The sequence below is a fragment of the Carcharodon carcharias genome, chromosome 5 (assembly GCF_017639515.1).
Source record: "Carcharodon carcharias isolate sCarCar2 chromosome 5, sCarCar2.pri, whole genome shotgun sequence".
Lineage (NCBI taxonomy): Eukaryota > Metazoa > Chordata > Chondrichthyes > Lamniformes > Lamnidae > Carcharodon > Carcharodon carcharias.
Genome location: NC_054471.1, coordinates 168,717,652 through 168,740,286, shown reverse-complemented (window position 1 = coordinate 168,740,286; position 22,635 = coordinate 168,717,652). Strand labels below are relative to the sequence as shown.

The following is a 22,635-nucleotide window of genomic DNA, read 5'->3' as shown; positions in this document are numbered from 1 at the left end:
AAGTGGAACCACGAGTCAGCATAGCAGAGTCTATTGGAAGCAGAGTTAGTGATTTAAACAGTATGTGCAAGCCGTATGCAGAGCTGCAGACACCAGAGGATAAAGCTCATAACCACGACTTCACAATCAGCGAGTGTGTAGTGGGGAGGGTAAGCTACAGGTAAGTGTGTCATTTATTGGTTAGTGTAAGTAGTTAATTGGGGGGAGTGGCAGCAGGGAAGAGGGCTCAGCTGGAAAATGCCGTTTAAATAATATCTCTGAAATAAATGAAAAGGAAAACAACTGACTAATAGAACTTGCAAGTTAGGCACTACAAGTAACGGGAAAACTAACAGCTACAAATTAAATCATGACAGAAAAATATGATATGTGAAAGAAAAACATAAGGACAGGTGAGAGTGTGTGGGCAAAATAAGCACTCTTTAAACAATCGAACAGTGTATAAGAAGCAAACCGAATGAATTGCAGATTCTACTTAACACTAACACGACAATCATTACTGAGACATGGCTGCAAGATGGTCGGGATTGGAGCTGAATATAGCAGGTTATAAGGTCTACAGGAAGGAGTGCCACCATCAAGGTGAAATTAATTCAATGATAATACAGGATATAATGAGAGGCAAGCAGGCAGCGGAGACTTCATGGGTAGAATTAAGAAAGTGAAAAACATTTAAAACTGCAGTGGTAGTTGAGTATAGGGCCCGGTACAGCTGTGAAGTGGCAGGATGTCGCAATGCAGAGGTTAGACAAGCATGTAGCAAAGGCAGAGTCGTTTTAATGCAGGATTTTAGTTTCCATATAGATTGGGATAAGTAGGCAAGCTCATGTCAGAATGGTAGAAAATTTCTTGAAGCTGTGCAGGACAGTTTTCTGCAAGAGAATGTCCTAGAACCAACAATGGAATAGGTTATTTTAGATGATTATTAATAATGAGTAATGAGTAAAATTTACTTAACAGCCTTATGGTGCAATAACCTTTATCTAATAGCGAACATAACACGATTCATTTTGATGTTGTGTTTGAAAGGGAAAAACACAAACAACTACTAAGATTCTAGATTTTGAGAAGGCCAACTTCAACAGGATGTTCACATTAATTTGGGCAAATCTATTAATGGGTAAAATAAGAGACAATCAGTGGGAGATATTCAAAACAGCATTTGATGTGATATGGAACCAGAATTAAGGGGTAAGAGTTCTTCTTACTAAGGGGCAATGTCGGCGTGGTATTGTCGCTGGACAAGTTATCCAGAGACCCAGGGTAATACTAGTGCCAAAATTCGGAGAGCTGTCTCACGGACTAGTCAAGCAACAGCCTGACATAGTCATCCTCACAGAATCATACTTTACAGATAATGTCCCAGACACCACCATCATAATCCCTGGGTATGTCCTGTCCCACTGGCAGGACAGGCCCAGCAGAGGTGGTGGCACAGTGGTATACAGTCGAGAGGGAGTCACCCTGGAAGTTCTAAACATCAACTCCGGACCCCATGAAGTTTCATGGCATCACATCAAACATCGGCAAGGAAACCTCCTGCTGATTACCACGTACGCCCTCCCTCAGCTGATGAATCAGTGCTCCTCCATGTTGAACATCACTTGGAGGAAGCACTGAGGATGGCAAGGCCACAGAATGTACTGTGGGTGGGGGACTTCGATGTCCTTCACCAAAAATGTCTCCGTAGCACCACTACTGACCAAGCTGGTCGAGTTCTAAAGGAACTAGGTGCTAGACTGGGTCTGCAGCAGGTGGCGAGGGAACCAACAAGAGGGAAAAACATACTTCACCTCATCCTCACCAACCTGCCAGCTGCAGATGTATCTGTCCATGACAGTATCGGTAGGAGTGACCACTGCACAATCGTTGTGGGGACGAAATCCCGTCTTCACAATAAGGATATCCTCCATCGTGTTGTGTGGTACTACCACCTTGCTAAATGGGATAGATTTCGAACAGATCTAGCAACTCAAGACTGGGCATCCATGAGGCACTGTGGGCCATTAGGAGCAAAATTGTACACAATCTGTAACCTCATGGCCTGGCATATCCCTCAATCTACCATTACAATCAAGCCAGGGGATCAACCCTGGGGGTTCAATGAAGAGTGCAGGAGGGCACGCCAGGAGCAGCATCAGGCATGCATAAAAATGAGGTGTCAACCTGGTGAAGCTTTACTACTTGCGTACCAAACAGCATGAGCAGAAAAAGTGATAGACAGAGCTAAGCAATCCCACAACCAACAGATCAGATCTAAGCTCTGCAGTCCTGCCACATTCAATCGTGAATGATGGTGGACAATTAAACAACTCACTGGAGGAGGCTGCTCCACAAATATCCTCATCCTCAATGATGGAGGAGCCCATCTCATCAGTGCAAAAGATACGGCTGAAGCATTTGCAACAATCTTCAGCCAGAAGTGCCGAGTGGATGATCCATCTCGGCTTCCTCCAGCGGTCATCAGCATCACAGATGCCAGTTTTCAGCCAATTTGATTCATTCCATGTGATATGAAGAAACAGCTGAAGGCACTGCATATTGCAAAGGCTATGGGTCCTGACAATATTCCAGCAATAGTACTGAATGGTTGTGCTCCAGAACTTGCTGCACCCCTAGCCAAGCTGTTCCAGTAAAGCTACAATACTGGCATCTACCTGGTCATGTGGAAAATTGCCCAGGTATGTCCTGTACACAAAAAGCAGGACAAGTCCAACCCGGCCAATTACCGCCCCATCAGTCTACTCTCCATCATCAGTGAAGACTCTCCAGCATCAGTGAAGTAATAGAAGGGGTCAACAACATCGCTATCAAGTGGCACTTGCTCAGCAATAACCTGCTCTCTGACGCCCAGTTTGGGTTCCACAAGGGGCACTCAGCTCCTGACTCCATTACAGACTTGGTTCAAAGATGGACAAAAGAGCTGAACTCCAGAGGTGAGGTGAGAGTGATTGACCTTGACATCAAGGCTGCATTTGACCAAGTATGGCATCAAGGAGCCCTAGCAAAACTGGAGTCATTAGGAATCAGAGGGAAAACTCTCCACTGATTGGAGTCATACCTAGCACAAAGGAAGGTGGTTGTGGTCGTTGGAGGTCAGTCATCTCAGCTCCAGGACATCACTGCTTGAGTTCCTCAGGCTAGTGTCCTCGGCCCAACCGCTTTCAGCTGCTTCATTAATGACCTTCCTTCCATCATTAAGTCAGAAGTCGGAATGCTCGCTGATGATTACACAATGTTCAGCACCATTCGCGACTCCTCAGATACTGAAGCAGTCCATGAACAAATGCAGCAAGACCTGGACAATATCCAGGCTTGGGCTGACAAGTGGCAAGTAACATTCGCACCACACAAATGTCAGGCAATGACCAACTCCAACAAGAGAGAATCCAACTATTGCTCCTCGATGTTCAATGGCATTACCATCACTGAATCCCCCGTTATCAACATCCTGGGGGGTTGCCATTGACCAAGAACTGAACTGGACGAGCCATATCAATATTGTTGCTACAAGAGCAGGTCAGAGGCTTGGAGTCGTGTGATGAGTAACTCACCTCCTGATTCCCCAAAGCCTGTTCACCATCGACAAGGAATGTGATGGAATACTCCCTATTTGCCTGGATGAGTGCAGCTCTCACAACACTCAAGAAGTTGGACACCGTCCAGGACAAATTAGCCCGCTTGACTGTTTGCGGATCTGGTGCCATTCACTCCCTCCAACACTGACGCACAGTAGCAGCAGTATGTACAAGATGCACTGCAAGAATTCATCAAGGCTCCTTAGACAGCCCCTTCCAAACCCAAGACCCCTATCATCTAGAAGGTCAAGGGCAGCAGACAGATGGGAACACCACCACCTGGACGTTCCCCTCCAAATCAATCATCATCCTGACTTGGAAATATATTGCCATTCCTTCACTGGCACTGGGTCAAAATCCTGGAACTCCCTTCCAAACAGCACTGTGGGTGTACCTACACCACATGGACTGTAGCGGTTCAAGAAGGCAGCTCATCACCACCTTCTCAAGGGCAACTAGGGATGGGCAATAAATGCATGCCCAGCCAGAAAAGCCCACATTCCATGAATGAATAAAAAAAAACTAATTCTAAATCAGGGACAGGAACTCACCAAAATTAATGTAAGCAAATTATCAGTAATGAATAAAACAGTGGGAGTAAAGAGTAACAAATGCCCAGGACCAGATAGCTTCTATCCGAAGGCTTTAAAGGAAGTAGATGAGAATATATCCTAACCTTGATTTTCAAAAGTTCTTCTGATTCAGGATTAGTAAATTACATGTCACTCCATTATTTAAGCAAGGTGAGAGAGGTGGAAAATCAGGGAATTATGGACCAATTATTCTAAAATCTGTTGATTAAAGAGCCTATAATTAAGGTTGGAGTGACTGAACGTCTTGAAAGTTTTCAGCTAATTAAAGAGCGCCTGACAAGTCTAATTGAACTTTTTGAAGAGGTAACTACAGTAGTGGACAGGGATCATCTATGGATGTTATTTATATGGACTTCCAGAAGGCATTTGCTAAAGTCCCTCATAAGGGGCCGTCAATTAAAATTGAAGCTTTTGGAATTGAAGGCAAATTACTGACCTGGGTCAGATATTGGCTGAGTGGCAGGAGACAGGGAGCAGGGATAATGGTTATTGGCAGCCTTCCATCTCGGGTGATGATGGTTTGTGCCCTGATGATAAACTCTGTGTTAAACAGTTCCTTGTATAGCTCATGTGCCCCACTCTGGCATAGAAGTCTCTGCTGCATATACTGCAGAAGACAACAGTGGGCTAAGAAGGTGCAGGATTTCTGGCTTCTTTTTTCCTGAGTCCCCTTCTCAGCCAGCTGAGTTTTTCATTTCTCCTTGCCTCTTCCAACGCCCCTTAGCCCCTCCAAACTGTCAGTCTTCAGAGGTCACAGTTGTTGGTGACTGTCGTCCAGTTGTCTGCATCATTGACACAGAGGGATAATGGACAGGTAGTTTATCTGGCAGGATGTGACTGGTGATGTTCCACAGGGATCTGTGTTGAGGCTTCAGCTATTCACTACATGTATTAGAGATGAGAAACAGCACCACACATGCAAGTTTGCTGATGACCCAATATAGGCTCCACTATAAGCAGTGTAGATGGAAGCAGGGTAATGTCCTAGGCCCAAGCACCTTCGGCTGCTTCATTAATGACCTTCCCTCCACTCTAGTGTCAGAACTGGGAATGTTTGCTGATGATTGCAGTGTTCAGTACCGATTGCAATTCTTTGGTTGCTGAAGCAGTCTGTGTCAGCATGTGGGAAGATCTTGGCAACATTTAGGATTGGGCTGATGTGTGGTGCAAATGTCACTTGCCACATAAGTGCTAGGCAATGACCCTCTCCAACAAGAGAGAATCTTACCTTCTCATTCAAAGGTATTACCATCACTGAAATCCTCGCCATCAATATCTTGAGTTACCATTGCCCAGAAACTTACTGGACCAATCATTTAAATACTGTAGCTGCAAGAGCACATCAGAGGCTGGTAATACTGCCACCAGTAGCTCACCTCCAGCATCTACAAGGCACAAGTCAAGAGTGTGATGGAATTCTCTCCACTTGTTTGGATGAGTGCAGCTCCAACATTATTCAAGAAGCTTGACACCATCCAGGACAAAGCATCCCACTTGATTGGCACACTATTCACCATCTTGAACATTCACTCCCTGTACCACCAGTGCACAATAGTAGCAGTATATCTACCGGATACACTGCAGTAACTCCCCAAGGCTTCTTCAACAGTGTTCCAAACCAGTAACCTCTACTACACAGGATAGTAGGCACATGGGAAAACAACACCTGCAAAATCATGATAATGTGGTCCTTCCTCATCCTGTTGAATATGTAGGGCCTTTTTCTCTACATCTGTTCATTATGTTGTTAGTCTTTTAGGATAAATTATTAAGCCAGTCTTCTTGCATAGTACTCTGTAAAGGTTTAAATAAATTATTTCATTATGTTCAGACTCTGACTTCAATTCAGTCATTGACTGGTCAGCCTTGAAATTCATTTTATTATATTTGAAATCCAGCTTATTGAGGCTTCTGTTGATTGCATTATCACATTGTTTGGAAATATTTTGATTCAACCTCAACGTTGCCAAAGCTGTTTCACAATCTCACTCTGTATGGATTATTTAGTGATGCACAAAATTCTAGGTTTGTTGACAAGTTTAATGAAGCAGCAGAGTTTTGTGAGCACAGAATACAATAACGACATGCAATGTTGAACGTGAATAAGCTTTAAGTTCTAAGATGAAGAAGCTGTTTCATGGGATGGAACACTAATGACACAAAGGTTGATCTCTTGCTGATGTATGGTTACGGCTCTTTGGACACTGATTTCTCTATTGCGCCTTGCTGATGTAGCCATTATTTGCACAAGAGCATTGACAGTGGGTGACAGTTTTCACTGCAGAGGCTTTACAGCTTAGCCTGATACCGTACTCAAATGATGGCCACGTATGCATACATCCAAAAGGATTCCTAAATATATCAGATTTGGAAGCAATGGATTTCCTTCCTTGATCTTGGGACATTGAGGCCATTGTGGCACCCTAACCACCAGACTGTGTCCCAAGTGTGAAATAGTGATTCCTGCTTGAAAAATATTAGCCTTTCAGTGCTACTCTAATCCTATTTCCCATTATTATTTCTTTTCAAATACTTACCTAATTCATTTGTGTGAGATATTGTTTCTGTATCAGTAGCTACTTGTGATAGAGTTCCACGTCCTAATAACGTACTGCAATAATTTTACAATCTACCTAATAAAGAAGTGTTATTTTATGATGCAAAGATAGTTTTTTCAGAAGCTGGTTTTAATGAAGTCTAGCTCTGTGAACTAACCTGAAGCGATGCATAGACTGATTCAGACCGCAAAAAATGAAGTTTTTGAAACGATAACATTATGGTCAACACCGCAACCATGTAAATCACACCAGAGACAGGCAGTGAGGAAGAAAATGAAAATGGGATGTAAAACGGGCTTTCTAATTGGTTAGGTATCATCACAGTGGAAGAAGCAATGAGATGCTACAACTCCACACCACGTGACTACTCATTACCAGTGAGGTGTCTGTGGGGGAAAGAAGCCCCTCATCAGCAGCCTCCTCGATCATCTCCTGACAAGAACAAAATCAAAATTTTGGTAACAGTACAAATATATCAGAAAGCTAATCATGTACACCTCTCTCGTTAACATAAACTTGTAAAGTGGTGAATGGTTTGCTGTTTTACTATTAACCAACAACTTTTATTTATTTAATTCAACTAAATTAAATGGTAGTAATAATTCTGTAATTATTACATTTTTTGAATGCAGACTGCTTATATATCACCAGAGGAAAATAGAAGAAAAGCCAAATGCCAAGTCAAAATATGAAGTGGTGAGAGATGACAATATGATGCTCATACAGCCATAATAAAAGCAAAATACTATGGATGCTGAAATCTGAAATGAAAACAGAAAATGCTGGAAAAACTCAGCAGATCTGGCAGCATCTGTGGAGAAACGTTTCAAGATCAATATGACTCTTCTGCAGAACTTCCGAAGAAGCCATATTGGATTTGAAACGTTAATTCTGTTTTTCTCTCCATAAATGCTGCCAGAATTACTGAGTTTTTCCAGCATTTCCTATTTTATTTGGTCATACTGCCAGTTTGATTTAGTTGCTATCTTAGTAATTTAAAAGTAACTATTCTTGACCACTGACCATTGAAAATGAAAGGTTGGTACCATGCTACTTAGCTTATCCAATTTGATTTATATATTCTATAGCAAATTATGTTACTGTCGTTTCATACAGAATAATAGCTGCCCATGGTTAACTACAAGAAAGTTATGCACTCCAAAATAGTTTACAATTTCTACAGTCAAAGGGACACACAAAATCCAAACCAAACGTTCAGCAATTCATCACTGATCATCCAATACCAATTTTTAACAAACACAATTCAGGTATTCCAAGCAAGAAACCCAGTTTAAAAAAAATTCAGCCAGCAGTGAGTTAACAGGAACAAACAAAAGTAAACAGTTTGAAATTAAGCCAAAGAGGAACAACTTTAGCAGAACCTGAAAATACAAAATTCTGTCAGGGTCCAGAAAAAAAATAACATTTACTTGTAAACATAAAATGGGGAGGGGGAACTCCTAGAAAGCAAAGCAATACTGCATTACAAAGATACTATTTTGGTGAAAACTTAGAACCAAAAGCAGTATTTTTTAAGTTTGTAGTTTATTAATATTTATTACTGTACCAACATCTTATAGATGTATTATATGCAGAAGAAAAGTTTCATAAATATAGATCAAGTGTTTTATAAAACACATGCTACATTTCAGTACTAAAATATTCACCCTTTATTCCTTTTATAATACTTACTAGATTACTGTTCTGTTCTCTTGAGAAATTGGTTTTAGTTGATGAACGTGAGATGGGATGCTGCAAACTGCCAAAGTATTGCCTTGGCAGGTAACAAATAGGAGGGGCAAAATATGGCTATGGAAAAGGACAAGTGGAAAAAAAAACAATTTAGGAAAATCAAATGAAGTCATAAAGAAAATAAATCCACATAACACATGGAATGGCAAATCTCACTTTCAATGTAGAACATGTTTATTTTCCAAATCCAAATCACAATGAATGAAACTTAAAATAGATATTACAAAACCAAAGTAAATATGACAGAATGGCAATATGGGGATGTTGCACTGTTAACTCAATGTTTTTTTTTTAAAAAGAAAGCCCACAGTCATTTTGGATCTAGTACAATAATAGATTTTAATTTACTTACCCGGTTATAAAATGGATGCTGTTGTCCAACCATGCCACTATAATAGCTGCTAGGATGTTGTGGTGACATTACATTACCATTGAATGAAGTTGATGAGGAGCAGACTGATGGTGCCTGGCTGAATACAGACAGAGCCCGAGGTGGAGCTTCCTGCAAAGGTAGTGAAGGATAAGGAATCCCTGTGATATTTACAGAGGACATCTGCTCCCTAGCTGCTCGGATATCTGCAGGCATGAAGAAAAGGCTTAAGCAAAGACAATTTTTATTTAATACAACTTATTTATGCCCATAAACACATTTTCAGCAAGGTAAAACAAATCAAAAAGTTTTGTGGACTTGTACACTTGATCAGTGCATTAGGCATCTATTTAAATTTTAAACTACACATCCTACTTCTGGAAATCACTCATTCCTTACATACTACCTGATTAAATATGTCCTATTGCAGGCTGAACTTCCAACAGGTGATACAAAAAGAAACAAGACATGCATTTATGTCGTGGTGTTCGTGATCACTGGATGTCCCAAAAGCACTTTACGGCCAATGAAGTACTTTGGTCATTGTTGTTATGTAGGAAACAATTTGTTTACAGCAAGCTCCCACAAACAGCAATGTGACAATGAATAGATAATTTTTTTCTGAAGTGATGTTGGTTGAGGAATTATTATTGACCAGGACATGGGGATAACTCCTCTGCTCTTCTTCAAAATAGTTCTATGGGATCTGTTATGTCCACTTAGAGGGTAGACCATCTCATCTGATAGACCACACCTCCAATGGTACAGTGGATCCCCCTGTCCTGCAATGGGGTGTCCACCTAGATTTTTATGTCTAAGTCCTGGAAGGGGGCTCAAACTCAGAACCTTCTGACTCAGTCAAATGTGCCAGCAAATGAGCCACAACTGACACACAATATCTACAATGTGATGTAATTATGTGATGTAACCCTTAAAAGGAGTATGCATCCTGAAAATGACCTTCCCCACTGATTACAAGGAATTCAGTGAATACACGTAATATGTGGAAGGAACTCAAGGCAGACAACCATAAAGAAACTGCAACATGATTTTTAAAAATATATATATGTAAAAGCTTGCATGCACCAGGTAAATAATTTGTATAGTTTCAGGATGTTGACATTTGGTTTGATAATTGATTATAGCAGTAAAAATCCATTTGCTAGAATTTAAAAAGTATTTTAATAGCCTGAATTATGAGCAGTGCATATTAGCTTAAACAACGCTGCTCATTCATTTCTGACCAAATTATATTTATTAATAAATGGAATAAATTAAAAACATGCAGATTATGAGGTTTTAGCGTACTGGTGCTACGAGGACAATTGAACAGAGTTTCCCTTTTTGCAGAAACAATACCGAACTAAAATATAATCTGCAGTTAATCACAAAAAGAATGGTGAATGGTGTGGATGTAGCCTGGATTATTACATTCTCTTGTAATCCAAACTCAGCTCAGAGTCGTAGCTGTGGGCAAAAACATCAAGTCCAAACCTCAGGTAAAACATTAGTAAAGACAAAAAAAAAAGAAAAAAAAAGAGCTAATGGATACGTTGTGATTTCTATATTTTCTTGATTTTTATTTAAACCGCCACATCGGATATTTGAAATTCAATTGAGGAAAAGAAAATTGAGCAAATTGTGGGACATGGTGGCCAGCTTATGCAATCAGTGGTAAATTTACATGTGCAAAATCCATTCTAAATGTGGACATTGGAAATTATAACCAACAAAAGTGGGCATATAATTTATAAAATGTGAAAATGGGAAGTCAAGCTCAACTGACAGGAAATACAAGATTATTTATTCTATATATATCTATATTATATATAGATATATATATAGATAGAAATATGTGTATGTTGTAATTTTTCAAAATTCCCATGATTCTGGAAAGATCTCATCAGATTGGAAAATAGCAAACGTAACTCCTCTATTCAAGCAAAGAGGGAAATGAAAGCAAGATACTACAGGCCAGTTATTCGAACATCTGTCATATGGAACATGCTAGAATCTATTATTAAGGAGATTATGGCAGGGCACTTAGAAAATATGAATGTAATTAGACAGAGTCAACATGGCTTTGTTAAAGGGAAATAATGCATGACTAAATTTATTAGCGTTCTTTGAAGTAACAAGTAACGAGGATAAAGGGAAAACTGTGGTTGTGGTGTACTTCGATATTGGAAAGGCGTTTTATTGAGGTGCCACATCAGAGGTTACTACATAAAATAAGAGATCCAGATGTAGGGAGTCTCATATTATCATAGACAGAGGGTCGGTTGGCTAACAGGAAGCAGAGAGTAGGTACAAATGGGTCATTTTTGGGTTGGCAAGCTGTAACCAATGGAGTGCCATGGGTATCAGTGCTGGGATGTCAACTATTTACAATCTATATAAATGACTTAGGTGAATGGATTGAATAAATGGTTGCTAGATATGCTGAAAACACAAAAGATAGGTAGGAAGGTAAATTGTGAGAAGGTCAAAGAGTCTACAAAGGAATTTGGATAGGTTAAGTGAGCGGGCAAAAAAATTGGCAGATGGAGCAAAATGTGGGAAAATTTGAACTCGTCCACTTGGGAAGGAAGAATAGAAAAGCAGTATATTATTCAAATCAAGAAAGATTGCAAAACGCTCAGTACAGAGGTATTTGGGTGTCCTGGCACATGAATCACAAAAAAGTTAGAATCAAGGTACAGCAAATGATTGTTGTCGTTTATTGCAAGGAGAATGGAATTTAAAAGCAGGGATGTTTTGCTACAATTGTATAGGGTGGAATACTCTGCAGTTTTGGTATCCTTACTTGAGAAAAGATATAATAGTATTAGAAACAATTCAGAGAAGGTTCACTCGACTCATTGCTGGGATGAAGGGGTTACCTTGTGAGGAAAGGATGGACAGGTTGGGCCTGTTATCCTTTGCAGTTTAGAAAAATAACAGCTGATCTTACTTATGAAATATAAAAGATACAGAGAGGAATTAACAAAGTAGATGTGGAGAGGATGGTTCCCCATAGGGAACAGACTAGAACAAGTCAGCACAGTTTAAAAATGAAGGGAACTAATATTTAAGATGGAGATAAGCAGAAATCTTGGGTACTGGTCTATCGAATTCTCTTCCCAGACAGCAGTGGAGGCAGGATCATTTTTAGCAAATATTTTTAAGGCTGAGTTAGATAAATTTTTGACTGATGAGGGAGTCAAAGGGTATAGGGGACAGACTGGGAAGTGGAGTTGAAGCGACAATCAAATCAGCCATGATCTTATTAAATGCCGGAGCAGGCTCAAGGGACTGAATGGCCTACTCCTGCTCATAATTAGCATGTGAGCGTGCATGCATGTAATATATCCGCAAACACAGATATATACCGAGGGGCCGGCGAGGGGGAGGTCCCTGAGAGGGGCGGGCCGGCGAGGGGGAGGTCGCGAGAAGGGGGTGGCTGGCGAGGCGGAGGTCGCGAGAAGGTCCGCGAGGGGGAGGTCGCGAGAAGGTCCGCGAGGGGGAGGTCGCGAGAAGGTCCGCGAGGGGGAGGTCGCGAGAAGGTCCGCGAGGGGGAGGTCGCGAGAAGGTCCGCGAGGGGGAGGTCGCGAGATGGTCCGCGAGGGGGAGGTCGCGAGATGGAGGTCGCGAGATGGTCCGCGAGGGGGAGGTCGCGAGATGGTCCGCGAGGGGGAGGTCGCGAGATGGTCCGCGAGGGGGAGGTCGCGAGATGGTCCGCGAGGGGGAGGTCGCGAGATGGTCCGCGAGGGGGAGGTCGCGAGATGGTCCGCGAGGGGGAGGTCGCGAGATGGTCCGCGAGGGGGAGGTCGCGAGATGGTCCGCGAGGGGGAGGTCGCGAGATGGTCCGCGAGGGGGAGGTCGCGAGATGGTCCGCGAGGGGGAGGTCGCGAGATGGTCCGCGAGGGGGAGGTCGCGAGATGGTCCGCGAGGGGGAGGTCGCGAGATGGTCCGCGAGGGGGAGGTCGCGAGATGGTCCGCGAGGGGGAGGTCGCGAGATGGTCCGCGAGGGGGAGGTCGCGAGATGGTCCGCGAGGGGGAGGTCGCGAGATGGTCCGCGAGGGGGAGGTCGCGAGATGGTCCGCGAGGGGGAGGTCGCGAGATGGTCCGCGAGGGGGAAAGAGATCGAGATATTGCGGGAGAGGGAGAGCATAACCAAGAAATGGGGTAGAAGGGGCCAGCACCAGAGAGGGGCGAGTGCCAGAGAGATTATTATGTCAACATGCTGAATAAACTTTGCCCATGAGAAGTGCAATTTCAAAATTTGATCATGACACCAAATTGAAGGGATAATTAATACAGAGGAGGACTGTGACAAACTACAGGAAGACATTAATAAACTTGCAGAATGGGTATGTAATTGGCAAATGAACTTCAATATTGATAGGTGCAAGGTAATACATTTTTGTAGCATGTTTAAGGAGGTCTTGGAAACCAAGCATCTAAAGTGGTTAGAGGAACAGAGGAATTGGGGATTACGGATACACATCATTAAAAGCAGTGATACAGGTTAATAAGGGCATAAAAAAGCTTTTAGTTTGAACATTAAGTAATTTCTGGTTCATCTAGAACTCGATGTCAGATAGCACAAATGCAATGTAGAGAGTCAATGTGAAGCAGAGCTGGGTGTCATCAGCATGCACGTGGAACTTGATATTTTTATGGATGATGTTGCTGAGGGATAGCATATGGATGAGAAATAGGAAGGTGCCAAAGATAAATTATCATGGAACTCCAGAGATAATGGTGCAGGAATGGGAAGAGAAGCCACTGCAGCAGAATCCCTGGCTATGACTGGATTGGTAAGGATATAACCAAGCTAGGGAAATTCTTTTGCTGGACAATGGAGGAATGACATTGGAGGGGGATGACGTGAACAACCATGGCAAAGGGTGTAGAGGTGATCGAGGAGGATGAGAAGGAATAGTGCACCCATAATCATGATTAAATGATTTCAGTGCTGTGGCAAGTTTGGAAATCTGATTGGGGAGGTTCCAACAGTATTGTGGGAACGATACCACAGGGGTACTGTTTTAAAATTAGAGGACGCTCTTTTAGGACAGAGAAGAAATTTTTTCTCCGAGGGTTGTGCAATTTTGGAATTCTCTGCCTCAGAAGGTGGTGGAGGTGGGGTCATTGAATATTTTTAAGGCAGAGGTAGATTGATTCCCTTGTCTAACAAGAATCTAAGGTAATCAGGGTTAGATGGGAATGTGGAAATTGATACACAAAATCATCAGCCATGATCTTATTGAATGGTGGAGCAGGCTTGAGGGGCCATATGGTCTACTCCTACTTCTTATGTTCTTATGATTTGGGAGGTAACATTTTCAAGGATTTTAGTGACGAAAGGGAGGTCAGAGATAGGGCAGTGGTTTGCAGAGTCAGTGGAGTCAAGGGTGGAGTTTTCCCAAGAGAGGTATGATAAAGACTTGCATTTATATAGCATCTTTCACAACCACCACCAGTCCTAAAGCACTTTGCAGCCAATGAAGTAACTCTAACATGCAATCACTGTTGTAATGTTAGAAACACAGCTGCCAATCTGTGCACAGCAAACGTCCACAAACAGCAATGTGGTAATCACGAGATAATCTTTTCATTTGTAATCTGGATTGAGGAATAAATATTGTTTGGGACACTCGAGATAACTCCTCTACTTTTCTTCGAGCGTGAGTACTTTTACATCCTCTTAGGTGGCCGACGGGATGTCTGTCTGATATCTCATTCGAAAGATGGCACCTCCAACAGTACAGCACACCCTCACTGCACTGAGGAGTTGGTCTTGATTTTAGTGCTTTAGTCCTGGAGTGGGACTTGAGCCAACAACCTTCTGACTCAGAGGTGAGAGTGCTATCACCCAGGCAGGAGTAACCATGGTGCAAGCATGGTTTTGTGGGCAACCAGATGTGTCAGTGGCAGCTGACCAGTTAATAACCTTAGTGATGAAGTTGTGCTTGAACTCCTTGCACCTGTTGATGAAGGCGAGGATGGCCGTTGCAGGACAGTAGGGTTTAAGGAAGCAGTTGTTATTGGAGAAAAGGAGCCAGGGAATAGCTGTATTCCAGGAATACCCTAGAGTAGTGAACAGTTTTGGTAGGAGTACTGGGCCTGATAGTTGTTGATGTTCTCCAGCCAGGCCTGGCAATGAGTGGCTGAACTAATTATATGCCATAAACATAGAAGTCTGGGGCCCTTGGGCTTAAGGGAAAGGAGATGGGAGATAGAAGCATACCAGGGAAATGGTCATCGTGAGAGAAAGAGAGAAAGGGACAAGGGCATCAAAAGCAGAACTGAGGGGATAACTGAGCAGATCGCTAACTTAAGAAATGCTATGGGAAACAAAGAGCCAAAGACAGTTGGGAGATTAATAGTGCCAGTCTAAGTGATTTTGGGGACAGTTTTTTTTTCAGGAGTGGAATCAGGAGTTAGATTTAAAGGGTGGGGGGAGGGGGGTGTCATGTGAGTGGAGAAGATACAAGAAACGTTAACTGTGCTCCTCTCCACAGATGCTGCCAGACCTGCTGAGTTTTTCCAGGTATTTCTGTCTTTGTTTTGGGTGGGGGTGGGAGAAGAAGAGAGAGATTGGTTAAGAAGCATATAGTAATTATCACTTAAAATATATCATAAAACAAAATGCATTATGAAAAGGAGATGCCCATCTTCTTTTATGATTGCGTAGACTAGGCCAGCACTAGTCCTTACTATCAGTAAATATTACGATTAACTTAATATACATTAACTGGTTAAAAGTGGAAGGAAAGGTGCCTGTGACTGATCGTTTCTCTGGTTGTTCTACACCTCAAAGTGTAATTAAGGCCAAAGGAATGACAGATAAATAAACCAAAATTAGGTTACAGGAAAGTCACAGGTGGATCTCAAAGACTCTAGTTGATCACTCTAGCCTACACAACCACCCCAATTGTCATACTAAAAAAAATACTCACCTGCAATAATCTCACGCAGTTTAGGATCCAAATTCACTGTGCATGGTAGAAATATCTTTACATCTCGTGCTGAAAGAATTGGCATTCTTGAAGATAGGAAAATTTCAAAGCTACGAATATCACTGTCAATTTCTAGAAGTGGCTCAACATCTTTGGTAGTTGGTATGTTTTTGGAAATTCTGAAGATAATCATAGGAAATAATATTTAATAAATTAAAATCAAATTTCTAGAACTGAAAGAATATTAGCATGTTGCGAAAGAAACATTTTCCAAATTATCTATTTTGTACCATCACAAATCTGCAAAGGGGCAAATAAAAACACACCAATACAGGATTTAAAAAATGACAAACTAATTTTCAAATTTCTATTTCTAATATGATTACTAAGTGATATGACTGTAGTATTGTAATGTGCACTTCTTGTGAAGAATAAATTCAAAACGTACTGATTTCCGCTTTTCAAATCAGAAAACCACAATCAAGAAGTGAATGATGTGAGAATGCAATGGTACAAATGCTTTCACTTAAGGGAAGAAATGATTCTAAAGTCTCACAAGTTGTGCCAATTAAGGTAAGTTATCAGTCTTCAGATAGCAGAATAGGAAAGATTTTTAGCAGGCTTTTTCTTAGAAATTCAAAAACTCAAAAGGAGGGGGTGGGTGGAAACAGTGACATAGTGCTAATATATCTGGACTAATAATCCGAAGGCCCAGGCTGCGCTGGGGAAATGGGTTCAAATCCCACTGTGGTAGCTGGCGGAATTCAAATTCAATCAATAAATCTGATTCAAATTCTTTAAAGCAACCCTATTAGCTGTTTAATTGCTAACTATTCTCAGAACTAAATACATTTCCTTTGCATACCGAAGGAATTCATTGATATGATCTTTTAAAAAGCTAGGAATATAAAGCTAGTCTTAAATCATCATGTCCATGACAACTGTCATCGATTGTTATAAAAAAACTCATCTGCTTCATTAATGCCCTTTAGGGAAGGAAATCTAGCCTACATGTGACTCCAGACCCACAGCAATGTGATTGACTCTTAACTGTCCTCTATAATGACCTAGCAAGCCAGTCAGTTCAAGGGTAATTAGAGTTGGGCAACAAATGCTGGCGTTGCCAGCAACACCCACCTCCCATGAAAGAATATAGACCAAAAAAAATATTATTTTTAAAAAAAACATTATAACCTAAATAGCTTTTTTTTCTCACAATTGGTCTAGCAAATATAAATTTAATTTTTGATTCACTGGCTTCAGAGAGAAAAAAGTCATACTGCCAGTAAACAAAGTATTGAAGGCAGCTTTTTAAAATATCATATCAATGAATTCCTTCAGTACACAAAGGAAATGTAATTAGTTCTGAGAATAATTAGCAATTAAACAGCTAATAGGGTGGCTTTAAAGAATTTGAATTTCATTCTCAGCTGACATGTCATATGAAGCAGACTAAAATAATTTTGTCAGCTGTACCCCTCGCTCCCAAGCTACATCTCGATGGTGAGCACAGTATGCAGCCAACAAATATTTTCAGTCCTTGAGGGCTGAGTTCTGCACTGTTTTGGTGCTTTACATAGTTCAAGCTTCACTGGTCTATACTAAAGAAAAAATTGATAATAGATGCTGCACATAACAGTTAAAAAGTCCTCTGATATCAAAAATCCTCTGATAGTTCATCATAAACAAGCATTTTACCTACAGTTGACTAAGAAGTACACTCCTATACAACAGTGTTTTATTTTGCTCAGATAATGCAGCCTATCACTACTGAATTTTGTGGAGTGCCAGGCAATTGCAAACGTTTAAAGAACGATTAATTTTCATGACACAAGGCAAAAATATAATACAACCACTAAATATCTTCAATCTTATCCATTGTCCACATTTTAAAAGGCAAAGGGGAAACGTTGCATTGTTCTGTTTTTGCTACCAAATCACAAGAATTTTAATACTTTAATTTCTCAGAAGACCCACCTGTTAATATTTTTTCCACAAATTAAATACGCCCCAACACCACTGCCCACTTCATCCATATAAACAGCTTCACAAAGTTAAGTAAATCAGAAATAACAGTGTTGTTCTGATAATTTAAGTATCAAATTTATCCACCAAGCTATATTTTATATTAAAAGTCAGGGATGTGACGAAGACAAAAAAAGTCATAATATTAGTGGCCAAAGGCAAAAAAGTCTGAATTTTTTTGAGACAAGGAATCAGGTAAATATCGGACTTTTTTTTATCATCTGTAGTGAAATGCAAATGCTTTAAGGCCACTTCAAATGTACGGAATTATTAGATTTCAAGTGGTCAGAAACATTAGTTTTCCCTTTGTTTACCTATTATCATCAAGAATACGAACCAATACATTTGTATAAAATCACCAAAGTGACCTCAGTATTTCAGCGTTCACTGCAGTTAGTCACATACTACATGAAGAAGTCCATACTAACAACAAAACATGACCTTGACAGATTATGTACATGCGAAGCAAAGCAAAGGATTATGGCGATGCTTTGTAAACTATTTTTCGATGTGATTCCATTTTAACTCACTACCACCTTCTCAAGGGAAATTAGGGATGGACAACAAAAAGCAAGCCCACATCCATAAACAAATATATGTACAAAATTAAACTCTTGAAAATTAACGTGGCCCCAGAAACCAGCAAAAACAAAACAGCATTAAAGCAACAAAGCAACAATCAATATGTTATTACTAAAGTTGATGTTTATAGATCAACATATAATAACTGCATATAAATATTAATATCTGTGTTTTTAAACTATGGTGTAAAAATGTTATACTTTATGCACTCAGTAGATTTCCGCCAAGCTTTCCATATTCTATGGTAACAGAGGACTGAGTGAACCCCACTCCCCCACCCACACACACACACACACACACACACACTGTAATCAGCTCCTCTCCTCCACCACAAACACATCATACTGTCCAACCTGCCGCCGCCACGTGAGCGCGCACACACACACACACACGTACGTACACACACACACACGTACGTACACACACACACACGTACGGACGCACGCACGTACGGACACACGCACGTACGTACGTACACACACGTACGTACACACACGCACACACGTACGTACACACACACGCACACACGTACGTACACACACACGCACACACGTACGTACACACACACGTACACACGTACGTACACACACACGTACACACGTACGTACACATACACACGTACGTACACATACACACGTACGTACACATACACACGTACGTACACACACACACGTACGTACACACACACGTACGTACACACACACGTACGTACACACACACGTACGTACACACACACGTACGTACACACACACGTACGTACACACGTACACACACACACACCCTTCTTCCGAACTTCCCTTACCCCCACTCACTCAGCAACACATCTTCCCAAACCATCTCCCTGCCATTCACTTATCCCCACCCTCCCCACTCATGCCCTCCCTCACCCCAGCTGCTTCACCAATGACCTTCCTTCCATCATCAAGTCAGAAGTGGGGATGTTCACTTATGATTGCACAATGTTCAGCACCATTCACCACTCCTCAGATACTGAAGCAGTCTATGTCCAAATGCAGCAAGACCTGGACAATATCCTGGCTTGGGCTGACAAGTGGCAAGTAACATTCGCACCACACAATTGTCAGGCAATGACCATTTCCAACAAGAGAGAGTCTAACTATCGCCCCATGATGTTCAATGGCATTACCACCACCAAATCCCCGACTATCAACATCCTGGGGGTTACAATAACCAGAAACTGAACTGGACTTGCCACATAAATACTGTGGCTACAAGAGCAGTTCAGAGGTTAGGCATAGTGTGACGAGTAACCCATCTCATGACTTCCCAAAGCATGTCCACCATCTACTAGGCACAAGTCAGGAATGTAATGGAATACTCTCCACTTGCCTGGATAAGTGCAACTCCCACAACACTCAAGAAGCTAGACACCATCAAGGACAATGCAGCCCACTTGATCAGCACCATATCCACAAACATTCACTCCCTCCACCACCAACGCACAGTAGCAATAGTGTGTGCCATCTACAAGATGCATTGCAGGAATTCAACAAGGCTCCTTCGGCAGCACCTTCCAAACCCATGACCACTACCATCTAGAAAGACAAGGGCAGCAGATAGATGGGAACACCACCACCTGGATGTTCCCCCCCAAGTCACTCACCATCCTGACTTGGAAATATATCGTCATTTCTTCACTGTCGCTGGGCCAAGATCCTGGAACTCCATCCCTAATAGCATTGTGGGTGTACCCACACCACATGGACTGCAGTGGTTCAAGAAGGCAGCTTACCACCACCTTCTCAAGGGCAACTGGGGTTGGGCATTAAATGCTGGCCCAGCCAGCAAAGCCCAAATCCCATGAATGAATAAAAAAAAAATGCTCTTACATAGACTTGAGGCAGAATGAGCAAAAGAGAATGTGAATGAAGGAAAAACAAAGCCTACTTTCTAACATGACCCCCGACTGATTTATAAAACTGCAGCAGATTTTATTCACTTTAGCAATATAAATATTTTAATTATTTTTCTTACTAGAAAGTCAAATTGTGCCTATTAATTACAGCTTCTGTGTCTTTAGAAGTGTTTGAATGTAAACTAGACAACAACTTTGAACATATTGTCCACTAAATTTTTAAATGAACGCTCTTTTTTATTTTTATGTGTGGAGAGAGAGATGTGTGTGTGAATGTCAGTCATCCTAATTTGTTCCGATTATAAGGTGATGAAATCAAGGTTGGCAAACATCTTAGAGAAACCTGCAAACACTAATGCCTGGTCAGTGCCCTGCCTCTTGTTAACAGGGATTCACTGGTTAGCCAAACGCCCACATTCTACTTTCTAGTTCTGCAAAATCTCAGGCCTTCCTCCAATTATGCTAAAACAAATGACTCGTGCTGGAAAATTGAGCAGGAGGTATAACAGGTGAACAATCCACTACTGTCCTTTTTACTTCGATTGTAGTTGAAAATTCCATCCACTGTTTTGTTCTTAGAATGTGTGGGTGCACATAGGAATAGAAAAATCATTTGGGAATCTCCAATTTGTTAAAACAGTAGAAATTGAAGGAAGTCATACTGAAACTGTATAGTGCTCTAGTCAGATGGCATCTAGAATAATGTATCCAAATCTCGTCACCGAGACAATAGAGATCCTCAAGCATAGGAAGCTATCCAGAGAAGAACCACGAGACTAATCTTCAGCATTAATGGGATCAGTAATGAGGAAAAATATTTGAGAAATAACCAAAAAGAAAGCAAGCAATGCAGAAAAGTATACCATGAACAATAAGGAAAGAGGACAAGCTGCAAATCAGTAAAGAATAAACATTGGACAGAATAGAAGCATATGAATTAACATAGGCCAATCAGCCCCTTGTGCTTGTCCAACTATTCAGTTAAATCATAGCTGATCCATATCTAAAGTCCATCTACTCACTTGGTTCCCTAACTCTTAATCCCCTTGTCTAGCAAAAATCTATCAAACACAGTTTAAAATTTTGCTTGATGTCATCTGTCAGGTTCTTCTGTTTACAATGGAAAACAATTAATATATCTCAATACTAAATAAAAATGACAGTTTTTTTCAACAAAAATCCATTTGTTAAGAAAGTATCTACAACTGACAAACTGCCGTGCTTTTTGTACATAAATCTAGAAGCATATAAGTAAATACTTTTAACCACTGTAACAGAATATATCACCACCTAGGAGAGCTGCATTGTACTGTATTTGCGTATGTTTATAATGGCGCTTGCTGTTAGACATCACCGTCACATTACTGAAAGCAACATAACCTCAATACCAAGTGCTTCCAATTACTTCCTCAGCTTCTAATCTCAAGAGCATTAAGTTTAATCTGAGTCTAGCATAATGTGTCAGTGTTCTATCCTGCTCACAAATTACTTATAAAATTAGAGTTTATATTAAAGTGTTAGTGAGCGGGTAGAACACGTGATGACTTCAATTTCCTAATTGTGAAACCAGAAAACAACCACAATCAGGAAGTGAATGATGTGAAAATGCAATGGCACTAATTGTTTTCACTTGGGTGAAGATATGGTTCTATAATGTAAGGGGAGGGGGCATGGATTTTCACAAATACAAAATGACATATGAACACAAGGATAAATTGAGAAAAAATAAGAGCTGAAATGGCATTATTTCAACCTCCAGGCACTTTGGTTACACAAACACTGCCACCATAACTGCAGTGGAATGCAAATTCACCAATATAGTTCCTCCCAAGTCTCAGTAGGTCAATTCCTGCCTTCCCACTCCAATTAGAAAGAAGGGCCAGTGCCAAAGGTTCAAATATTGGAAGGATTACTTTCTATACCTGCTAGAGTCTTGTTAAAAAAAAAAGACAAAAACTGCTTGGAGCAGAACTAAACTGAGTTTACTAACTAAAGGAGGGAAGGTATGCTTCAGTTGTACAGGGCACTGATGCGACCACATCTGGAGTACCATGTACATTGGTCTCCTTATTTAACAAAGGATGCAAATGTATTAGCAGTTCAGAGAAGGTTTACTAAACTAAGCAAAAACAGAAAATGCTGGAAAAACTCAGCAGGACTAACAGCATCTATTAGACAGAGTTAATGTTTCAAGTCCATATGACTTCTTCAGAACTAAAGAGAAGTAAAAATGTGATGAAATTTATACTGTTTTAATGGGGGTGGAGCAGGCAAAGCTGGATAGAAGGCCAGCAGTAGGTATCCTATGCCTCCACCTATCACTGGCCATCTATCCAGCTTCACCTGCTCCACCC

At 41.1% G+C, this 22,635-nt stretch overlaps 1 protein-coding gene across 5 annotated transcripts in view; it reads right to left on the bottom strand.

Annotated features, from left to right (window-relative positions):
• The window catches only part of LOC121277872 (kinase D-interacting substrate of 220 kDa-like), a 177,405-nt gene that overhangs the window by 16,311 nt on the left and 138,459 nt on the right, over positions 1 to 22,635 (bottom strand). For all 5 annotated transcript variants that reach the window (XM_041187618.1, XM_041187617.1, XM_041187620.1 and 2 more), the window contains 3 exons: positions 15,799 to 15,977; positions 8,834 to 9,057; positions 8,422 to 8,538 (listed from right to left, as the gene is read on the bottom strand). In XM_041187618.1, the coding sequence (XP_041043552.1) occupies positions 8,422 to 8,538; positions 8,834 to 9,057; positions 15,799 to 15,977 (520 nt within the window). The remainder of the gene's footprint in view (positions 1 to 8,421; positions 8,539 to 8,833; positions 9,058 to 15,798; positions 15,978 to 22,635) is intronic.